General features: G+C 30.6%; 1 protein-coding gene across 1 annotated transcript; it reads left to right on the top strand.

Annotated features, from left to right (window-relative positions):
* Positions 1-4,240: 4,240 nt before the first annotated feature.
* LOC145008901 (exocyst complex component EXO70A1-like) lies at positions 4,241-10,683 on the top strand. Its single transcript, XM_078967528.1, has 12 exons — positions 4,241-4,607; positions 5,327-5,422; positions 6,913-7,118; positions 7,218-7,457; positions 7,587-7,725; positions 7,791-8,003; positions 8,089-8,294; positions 8,379-8,579; positions 9,598-9,697; positions 9,830-9,939; positions 10,026-10,172; positions 10,283-10,683. Exons 1-12 carry the CDS (start codon positions 4,431-4,433, stop codon positions 10,398-10,400), a joined length of 1,953 nt encoding a protein of 650 aa, XP_078823654.1. The 5' UTR covers positions 4,241-4,430; the 3' UTR covers positions 10,401-10,683.
* Positions 10,684-11,497: the final 814 nt, after the last annotated feature.

Here is an 11,497-nt window from a genome sequence, read left to right as displayed (position 1 = left end):
ACGGTCCGATTCGATCTTACAAAACACGATCCTATATGATATCTTGATTTATACAAAACTATGGTTTTTAAATGAAAAAAAACATATTTATACGGTTTAAATGTATTAAAAAAATATTTATACGGTTTCAAATAGAAAATTTTCAACATTGAACGAAATTGGAAAAAATGATGTTCGATTTGGAACAAAAAAACATAGTGTCAAAATTGAAAGAAAAAAATTAAACTTAGTGTTAAAAATCGAAAAAAATGAAAACTTAGGGGCTGTTTGTTTTTTGTGTGAAGATCTGCGCAACCACTTTTGTCTGCGCCGCGCAGACATATGCCCTCGCAGATTGTTTGTTTTTTGGAAGTGCGTAGATCAGAAAACGTCTGCGCGAGGTCTTCCTGGCGCAGACATGGGCCATTGTCTTCAAAGGTCTTCAGACCTCATTTTAACCTAAACCAAAAAAAAAAACATGGTCATCGTGTAGTTTTTTTTTTCTTTCATTTTTTTTGTTAAAAATACATTTTTAATGTTTATAACATGAAATTAAGTTTAAAAATTCAATTTATTTTAATGGCCCGCAGACGTTAAAAACAAACAGTCTTCTTATTGCAGACTGCAGACATTTGGTCCACCTCTTCTGCCGCAGAGGCTTGCAGATGTGGTCCGCAGACTGCAGACATTTTGACTTCAAAAAAACAAACAGCACCTTAGTGTTTTTTATGAGAAAAAAAATTCAAATTTGATACGTCAGCATAACATGTCAGCATGACACATCATCAAAACTGACACGTCGTCATGCCACATCAGCATGCAACCTGGTTAACCGGTCAAGTGGTCAGAATTATAACAAATTGAAAAACACAGTGTCAAAATTGATACAAAAAAAACACGATATCAAAATCGAATTTTTGTGTAAAAAAAATGTTTTTTGTGCCATTTACCCTAATAAAATAAATCATAATCACTTTTTCTCTTCAACGACACCATAGTAAGGATTTTCATGTACTACATGAACATATAACTTCTTGCAAAAAATCAAAGTTTATTTATCTTTTTTCAATCGATGAACATATAAACACCTATAAAAGGAAAAATGTTTGTGAGAAGTTAGCAAAAAAATATGAATGTGTTTTTAAGTCTTTCCCCGCATTTCATTTTCTTAGCCTTAACAACTTGATATATCTCAATGAACTATAACTAACTCTATATCAACCAATTATACGATAATAATCATCATTAAATATTATATGTTAATTTTTTTTGAGTTGTAATGATTAATTAGTTGAAAATCGAAGAGTAACCAATCAATTAAGTAGAATAAATTGAAGAGTTCTAGAGTTTCAATTGAATATGATTTAAAATATATTACATATATTGAACCATATTGAATTGGATGGTTATATTATAAGCGTTATAAAAATAAAGATTATGCATCTGAGATCATGACAAAAAAATAGCAACTATTTTCATGTATTGCCTTAAACTATCTTTCCACTTTCATTTCGGCCGATATCTCATTGTAGTAAAGTCAACATTCCTTACTATTGAGTTTGAAAAGTGTTGGCTTATTGATTTTTTGAAAAGCTAATAAACAAAAAAAAAATGTTTTGACAAACTCAAAAACACTTTTCAGAATAGTTTTTCCATAAACTTCAAAAACCACTTTTTAATAAGTATGTAAAACATGGTTTTTAAAATCTGCCTATAGCTTTTCAATCAAAATAACTTCAAAAAATATTTTTTAAGCCAAACACTTTTTAACTTATTGACTTATTGGTTTTTTACTATAATAGCTGATCAAAACACTTTTTAAAAAGCTCCTTTTACCACCACTAAGCAAATAAATACTTCTATCTAAAAACACTTTTGGAATTCAAAAAGTCTTCTCAAACACCCCCTAAGTTGAACTTAGGAAGGGGAGGTTTCTAATGGCAATTTTAACAAAATAATAAAAGAATTCTTGAGCATCCCATAACAAAGTTTATAAAGACAAATAACATACTTAATTTTTATAAAAATTAAATTAGTAAGTAGTTTGAGAATACATGATATGTAGACGTTAATGGAAGAATAATACATTTATTTACGGTGGTTGAGCCCTATATTCATAGCTAATTCCACTCTGATGATAATCTCATTATTCTCTATGAACTTTAATCACTGATATTGTAAACCATTAATCTTTAAAGACAGACTCAAAAGTCAAAATCATTGTATAACATTTGTTATATGGTGTATTCAAACTCTGTAGTAGAAGGAGACAAAATACTCACACAAGTCATTAAAACACTAACAAAATATAAAAATATAATAATCTTGAATAAAGTGACATTGCCAAGTAATGCAGGTTTAATAAAAATGAAATTGTTATGAATTATATAAGTTTATTTTCAAAAAAATAAAAATAAAAAAATTAATGCAAATATAAACAATCATAATGGAAAAAATACAAATTAAAATAAATTCTGAAACCCATATCCAATTAGATAAAGTTGATGAACCATTAACAACCAACCAAAGAGTGTTTCAAATAATTTACCTCACAAGTGTAGGGATCCTTTGATGTTGAAGGAGGCTATGATCTAAATTGAACACCATTATTGGTATCCATACAAAGCATATGAGAGTGTTGTTAAATTTCCAATCATAAAAAACAAACAACTTTTTCCATTGTATTTTCTTGTGGTTAACTAACACACACAAAGTTCAATCGATATTGATCTTCAAATCCACTGTAAGCCAATTTGAACTCTCACTACGTTGAGTTTTAGCCATTATATGTTTACTAAACTTCCCGACTCATTCAACCATATATTATGAATGATTTAAGTACTATACAAAAGATAAAAAACCGTAAATATAAATGAAAATTGAATTCATTGTCCTAATCTTCATCAAATTATTTATTTTGTCAAGATATTCTCACAAATTGATCATTTATATTAGTCATTCTGAATAAAAAACAAAAGGGTAAATGAAACAAAAAATATTTTTTTACACATAATTTTTGATTTAGACACCGTGTTTTTTTTGTGTCAATTTTGACAATATGTTTTTCAATTTGTTACAATTCTGACCACTTGACCGGTTAACCAGGTTACATGCTGACGTGACATGATGACGTGTCAGTTTTGATGACGTGACATGCTGACATGATATGCTGACGTGTCAAAATTGATTTTTTTCCACAAAAAAAACTAAGTTTTCAATTTTTTTTCGATTTTGATACTAAGTTTAATTTTTTATTTCAATTTTCATACTATGTTTTTTTTATTCCAATCGAACATCATTTATCAAAGTTTGTTCAATTTTATCTATTTTCCATTTGAAACCGTATAAATATATATTTTTATTACATTTTAAACCGTATGAACATATTTTCTTCGTTTAAAAACCACATTTTTATTTAAATACAAGGTATTTTTTTTTACATTCAAAGCATTAGTTATATCATGAGAATCAAACTAACTATAAGCTTTTAATAAGATGTAAAAATTTGATGGGTTGCAAACTTGATATCCGAGTTTTGATCGGCTACACGTCTCCAAACCTCAAAACACATTTTAAAGTTGCATATTTAATATAAATACAATTTTTATATAACTAATACATATTTATACATAACAATATGGTTTGAGTGTAAAAAAAAATATGTATTTATACAAAACTATGGTTTTTAAATGAAAATATATATATATATATATATATATATATATATATACGGTTTAAATGTATTAAAAAATATTTAATACAGTTTCAAATAGAAAATTGTCAACATTGAATAAAATTGGCAAAAATAATATTCGATTTGGAACAAAAAAACATAGTATCAAAGTTGAAATAAAAAAATAAACTTAGTGTCAAAATCGAAAAAAAAAATGAAAATTTAGTGTTTTTTGTAAGAAAAAAAATTCAATTTTAACATGTCAGCATATCACGTCATCAAAACTAACACGTCATTATGCCACGTCAGCATATAACCTGGTTAACTGGTCAAATGGTTAGAATTGTAACAAATTAGAAAACACAGAGTCAAAATTGACACAAAAAATAACACGGTATAAAAATCAAATTTCTATATAAAAAAATGTTTTTTTTATGCCATTTACCCAAAACAAAAATCATTGAAGTGGGTTGATTAATAATGTCATGAACTTTTTGTTAATAATAAAAAGTCATTAGTGATTTTAGAATAGTTTCAATAATTATTGACATTTGATGGACACTTATAGAACCCGGTTACCCACACCTAGTTTTCTATTTGGGGAAGCAAGAAAACCATAAACACCGATTTATACGTGGAAAATCCGTATTTGTATAACCTACACCGTCACCAACACCCTGTCAAAGCAAGAATCGACCAATAATGGTCAACCAATCTTCATACCTTTCAACGATTTCCTGCTGAATTTTTCGGTACTTCTCTCAGAACTTGAAGAGAGATGGGGGTTCCAGTTCGTACAGCAGGGGTGATGGGTGTGGATAATTTGAGCGAGAAAGCTGCAAAGATGAGAGAATCACTGCAGAAGAGTCAATCCATCACAGACAACATGGTTTCTATCCTCGGTTCCTTTGACCACCGTCTCTCCGCCCTTGAAACCGCCATGCGCCCAACTCAGGTTTTTTGATCTGTTTTTCAGCTGTTTGCGTTATGAGAAAATTCGAAGTGATTTGAATGATTTTCTCGTTTAGTTCGGAAAATAGGTCTTCCAATTAGTCGATCTACTTTAATTTATCGATAACTGTTTAGTGATTGTTTTGATCTGCTGTTCATGTTGATATGTTTCCTACACCTATCTCTTTAGTTTTTGAAAACTTAACGAACAAATTCGAGCGAAGCAAATGTATGATTCTGTTCCAATTTCAAAAGTAGGAGCAGTGATATCGACTTGATCTACTTCAAATCTAATAACTAGTAATTTCAAACATCCAAGCTAATTTTCGTTCTAATTTTGATAAACATCCTGCTACTTATCTGAAATTTCCTTTGAATCACAGTAGATCATGCTATTAGTTGTAGCCATCAATGTGAAATGGCGTAATTTGCTTTATTAGTACTATAGGATTTGTAGCATACCCTAAAAACTATTACACGCCCTTTATTGGTAAAGCTTCAATGAATAACTTATTCATAAATCAGCATCATTGCAAATCAATAAAGCTATTGATTTGGTCCATAAGGTTCTGTACTTTGCTACATTGAAAGGTATTCTAGACATATGATTCTATTAAACATGGTTTGAGACAATCATTGCATTTAGTACATCTGGTGATTGGAGTATTTGGTTATGCATTTACTCTTAACTTACACTACTCCTTGTTTGTATATTACTTTTAGATCAGAACACATGCTATTCGAAGAGCTCATGAGAACATCGATAGGACTTTGAAGGCAGCTGATGTTATATTGGACAGATTTGATCTTTCTCGTGAGGTTGGGTCTTATATCTACTTATTCTTTATACTTTTTTATGAATTAGTGACTTAGTGTTTGAGTAGATTCCTGCAATTGAGTTAATGGTAATCTTGTCACTTTAGAAAATCAGAAAATGGAGTGAATATAATATATGCTATTTCTTTTGTAATGAAGCAACCCTAGTACTTCTTTTGGTTGGCTTTTATTATCTAATCTACACATAGACTCATATTGAAAGAATTTAATGTTTTGGTTAGCTTTTATCATGTAGTCTGGTTTTGCCAACCAAATTCAAAGCTCATATACACAAAATATGCTCATCCAAATTATCATTGATATTATTGAGTGTTCATTAGTGATTATCAATACATTTATAAATTACTAGTCATTAGTTTTATACGAGTTATTCATATTAGAAGTCGTTATATCGGTCCTATATATCAAGTAACGTATTATAATAAATGTGTTACATATGACTACAAAGATCACATTATTATAATAATTTGTTTTTTGAATGACACGGCTTATGAGATTGAATGACATGGCTTAACTGGGACAAAATCTGCCCACTTTAGGTAAGTAATATTTTTATGCTAGAAATAAATATAGAGAGAGATTGAACCCTTTCTACTTAATAACTTACTTAGAAGTGTAATATGTGAAGAGGGGTAAATGAAAGGATAGCAATGTACTTACATTTATTTCTGCACTATAACATCCTACTTTCATTTACTTCTATCATCACAACATTATACTTTCAATTTTGTATCTTATATAATATTATACTTGGAAAAATCTACCTAATCATAGAAATCCATTACACTTTCAAAAAACTACATAATTATAGTGTCATTAGCGTGGCACCTTCAAAATTTCTTCTTAGAACATTGTACTTTAAAGAATTTTCCCCAATTATAGCATGAAAATTGTTTCATATTTGGCTGACATTGCTATTATTAGGTAGAAACAATGTTTTAATAGGATGAAATAAGAGGAAGCTATAATAAACAAATCAACAAAAATACGTTGCTATTTCTTGCATTTAATCCTTTTTAGAGTAAACCAACAAGAACTCCTCAAAGCTTATGCTCAAATAGTGTTCCCATTCAGAATTTCTATCTGCACATAAGCTATTCAAAAAACTTCTTTCAGAGAATGCACTCCAATAACAACTTTTTATTCTTTTACACTACTAAAACGAAATTGAAGGGTATGCACTTTCCATGGTTCTTATAGTTATTCTCTTCAGGGGTTTTGCTTGCTTTTCTTTCTTTCTCCCTTTCTTCTATTTTTTATTTTTATTAAAATTTTAACTGTTTGTAACAGTGTGGAGGTTTGAATTTCAATGTGATTGGTTTCCACACTTGCAAAAGTAGACATTTTCTGAACAATTAGTTGGCTTTCTCATACTTTTGAAAACTTATATTCTATTGTAATTTGTAATGGATGAATTTTGAACAAATTTTGTTAGTTGATTGAATATTCATGTTTCCAAATATGTAATGTAGGCCGAGGCTAAAATAACTAGGGGCCCACATGAAGATCTTGAAAGCTATCTTGAAGCTATCGAACAGCTAAGAAGCAATATTGTCTTTTTCACCAACAATAAAAGCTTCAAGAGTAGTGATGGAGTAATCAGCCATGCAAGTAACTTACTCTCCAAGGCTATATCCAAACTAGAACAAGAATTCAGACAACTCTTATCATCATACAGGTTCTTCTCATCATTTTAAAGCACATATACATATATTTTTTTTAATAAATGCTTTTCTTATCTTGATTCTTAACATGTTCATATATATAAACTTTTCAGCAAATCTGTTGAGCCTGATAGGCTATATGAATGCCTCCCTAGTTCATTAAGACCATCATCTGGATCACCCGATTCAAGTGGAAAGAACCCTAATAATAGTCATACGGGTCATATCACTGCTGAAAATGCTGTTTTTGCTCCATTAATTCTCATTCCGCCACGTGTCCTTCCATTGCTCCATGATTTAGCCCAACACATGGTGCAAGCTGGTCATATACAACAGTGCCTTGTTATTTACAGGTAATTACATTCATTTTTGCAGCAAAATGGTGCAAAATATCATGCAATCAGTAGTTCCTCTCCAGTATGAGTGAGCATTTGTATATAAAAAAAATGAAATTGATATCTTTATAATGTTGTATTGTTTAGGGATACGCGTTCTATAGTATTGGAAGAAACCTTACAGAAATTGGGAGTGGAGAAGCTTAGTAAAGATGATGTACAGAAGATGCAATGGGAGGTTTTGGAACTCAAGATTGGGACTTGGATTCATTTCATGCGTATTGCAGTAAGTCCTTCATTGAAGTAAAAAAAAAAGTTACTGAAAGAAATTAATTATTGATGTTCAAACAGGTGAAATTACTGTTTACTGCTGAAAGAAAAGTATGTGATCAAATGTTTGAAGGCATTGAATCACTTAGAGATCAATGTTTTGCTGAAGTTACTGCAGGCAGTGTTGCCATGCTTCTTAGTTTTGGAGATGCAATTGCTAAAAGCAAAAGATCACCTGAAAAATTATTTGTGCTTTTGGACATGTATGAGATAATGCGTGAACTTCACAATGAGGTATATGTATATGTATATGAATATGATTGTGTTCTTACTTGTTATTATAATTAGTTAATTACTTAATACTTTTAAATACTTTCAGATCGAGTCACTTTTCAGAGGTAAAGCTTGCAAAGACATAAGAGAATCAGCTCTAGGGTTAACAAAGAGACTTGCACAAACAGCTCAAGAAACATTTGGGGATTTTGAAGAAGCTGTTGAAAAAGATGCAACAAAAACAGCTGTCTCAGATGGAACAGTTCATCCTCTCACAAGCTATGTCATCAACTATGTGAAATTTTTATTCGAGTACGTGTGTAACTTTTCTCTTTCTCTATGTATATGTTAAATTACAATCTTACCCTTTTCTTACATAACATAAAATTGATTCAGCTATCAGTCGACATTGAAGCAACTGTTTCAAGAATTTGAAAATGGAGAGGATTCAAATTCACAGCTGGCATCTGTAACAATGAGGATTATGCAGGCTCTTCAAATTAATTTGGAGGGAAAATCTAAACAGTATAAGGATCCTGCACTCACCAACTTGTTTCTTATGAACAATATTCATTATATGGTCAGATCTGTACGCAGGTTCGATATCCAAACCTAGTAACTTTTGAAATAAATATTATTTTGGGCAAATTACATAAAAAAAAAAGAAAAAACGTTATATTTTTGGTAGTTTTGTGATTTTAATCACTAATACTTTATTTTTTTCCAATTGAATCATAAAAGCTTAAGATATTTTTCCAAATTTGCCATTTTGACATGTAATATCATGTTTTGTTGTAATTTTGTGAAATCACGATTTACCAGTCCTTTTCCAAATTAACCATTTTGAGGTGTTATATTATATCCTGTCAAAATGGTTAATTTTGAAATATATCTGAAACTTTTATGGTTTGAATATAAAAAAAATAAAGTATTAGTGGTTAAAGTGCAAATTTTCCCAAAATATTAAAAAAACCATTATGTTTTGGGTAGTTTTCGGTTTAAGCAATAATAATTTATTTCTTCCACTCAAACCATAAAAGTTTGAGACAAATTTTTTTCCAAATGAACCATTTTGACATATTATATCTGGTTTCATTGGTAATTTTGTTATATTAGGTCTCACCAGTGGTTTTTCAAATTAACCATGTCAACATGGTTAATTTAGAAAAGTATGGTTTGATTGAAAAATCAATGTAGAAGTGTTTAAACAGCAAATTATAGTTTTTTCTGTAATTTGTCCCACAAATTTATAATTTGAGTAAAATATATTTTTGGTCCCTGAGTGAGTATATCTGCTTTTTTTTCATGTTTGGTCCCAAAAGATTTTCTGTTACAATTTTGATCCTTATTTGAGATTTTTGTAACATTTTTGCTCCCTGTTGCAAGTAAAATGATTATTTTTGGACTAAAATTCCAAAACTCAGGTATACCCAGGGATGAACAATATTACAATAATCATTTTACTTGGAACTGGGACCAAAAAATTTTCAACCTTAAATAAAGACCAAGATTGCAAAAGTATAAACTTTTTGGGACCAAAATTGCAAAATACTACTACAAGTATACTCAGGGACAAAAATGTGATTTACCATTTTAATATTCTGTTTGGCTATAGGTCTGAAGCAAAGGATTTGTTAGGGGATGATTGGGTGCAAAGACACAGAAGGGTTGTTCAACAACATGCTAATCAATACAAGAGGATAGCTTGGGCAAAGGTTCGTTTCTCTCAAATATGTTATAACCTAAAATAAATAACTTAATATATTTTTTCCAACATCTGGATATAATAACTTATAAGAAATGATAAATTTCTTTTTTTTTAAAATGTTGTGACCTTGGTTGGATAGATCCTGCAATGTCTCTCTATTCAAGGCTTGTCTTCATCGGGAGGTGGCTCTGTTGGTGGTGATGGAGCGGGTAACAGCAGTGGAGCCTCACGAGCACTTGTAAAGGACAGGTTTGTCTTTTCAACCCCTATATCCTTTTTTTTTTTTTGTTATATCTTAAAAAAAAAAAAATTAAAATGTGTTGGTTTTACTTTAGGTTGAAGATCTTCAATGGTCAGTTTGAGGAGCTTCATCAAAGACAATCTCAATGGACAGTTCCTGACACAGAGCTTAGAGAATCTCTCAGACTTGCAGTTGCTGAAGTCTTGTTGCCTGCATACAGATCTTTCATTAAACGTTTTGGGTACAAATATATATATATATATATATTTTTTTATGTGATCTTATCTCAATTCTCAGCCTCAAATAAATGAAATAAAAAAATATTTTGTTTTCTGTTTTTTACAATTACAGGGCACTTGTTGAGAATGGGAAGAATCCCCACAAGTACATAAGGTATTCAGCAGAGGATCTTGACCGGATGCTTGGTGAATTTTTTGAGGGTAAGACTTTGAACGAAGCAAGACGATAGAGATAGCAACATGTTGAATTACTCTTTTACCCTTGTGGTATGTTAGTGTATCCTGTAGCCTGTAGTCGATGATAAAAGGGCATGGCATGTATGCTCTTTTTGTATGTATTGGGGTAATAAGGATATGGGTATGCTAAAAAGTTAAAAAAAAAGAGAATGCTGTAACTTTGATTAATTTTTTTTCTTGGTTGGTGTTGTTAGTTGTTAGTATGTTACTGCTGTTGTGTACTATTCATTTGTAATTGTGTAAAGGTTAGCGTAACAAGTTGCCTCTTTAATCGCATTCTTGCTCTCTATGTATTTTTTCTGGGTCAACGTGACATTCTGTTAGAGAGCATCGTGCATATGCAAAAGCTTCCACATAAGCAAAGATTATTTATGAATCACCGATTATTTTCGTTGCATATTAAATCTTTCTCTACTTAAAAGGTTCCACATAAGCAAACATTCAACAGAAAATAACGTTCACGTTTAATAAATTCATGAGTAATCTATCCATGACAAATTTTAAATTTATGAATTGCGAACAGTTTGCGATTTGGCAAGGTTCATTGTTAAGTGTTAGACCATCAACATCAGAGACAATGTCGGCATTGTCGCTACCAACGTTATTCTAAACCCACCAAACAGTTGCTCTCTTTGATGACCACAAAAATCCTCCGAAGTGAGCAAAACAATTATACTGATCTCTAAACAAAAATGAAGAGTCCTAAAAGTTCTTAATTACAATAATAGTCGTGAATTATGTTGTATATATTGGAATATGATGATGATTATCTAAAACATGCAACGGAAGCATTAAGAAACGTTGGTCACTACATAGCACCAAAGATCTATCTTCATTGATTTCAAGCAACAACTTACACTACAAGTGGAGATTATGAATTGTGTACCTTGTCTTTGATGTTCTCGAGAATCCAAAGCAAAATTCCTCTATCTTTTCACACCCCAATGTAGCAATCCAAAGAATCTCTTTGCCCTTTCATTGTTAATGTCGACGACAATAGAGAGATAACCGTGCCGATTTCTTGTTGACCAAGAAAGACTAAACCCTAGCTAGATTTTCTAGGAAGATAACGATGAATGTCCGAAAATCT

This window comes from Lactuca saligna, chromosome 8, assembly GCF_052625555.1.
Source record: "Lactuca saligna cultivar CGN05327 chromosome 8, ASM5262555v1, whole genome shotgun sequence".
Lineage (NCBI taxonomy): Eukaryota > Viridiplantae > Streptophyta > Magnoliopsida > Asterales > Asteraceae > Lactuca > Lactuca saligna.
Note: the sequence above shows the minus strand (reverse complement) of the source record. Positions and strands in the feature narration are given on the sequence as shown.

Bases quoted from the DNA above. Each gene is read 5' to 3' on its own strand.
- LOC145008901 (XM_078967528.1), top strand. From the start codon at position 4,431: ATGGGGGTTCCAGTTCGTACAGCAGGGGTGATGGGTGTGGATAATTTG. The intron at 8,004-8,088 runs GTATATGTATAT...AAATACTTTCAG, and splicing joins TGCGTGAACTTCACAATGAG to ATCGAGTCACTTTTCAGAGG. The intron at 9,940-10,025 runs GTTTGTCTTTTC...GTTTTACTTTAG, and splicing joins CGAGCACTTGTAAAGGACAG to GTTGAAGATCTTCAATGGTC.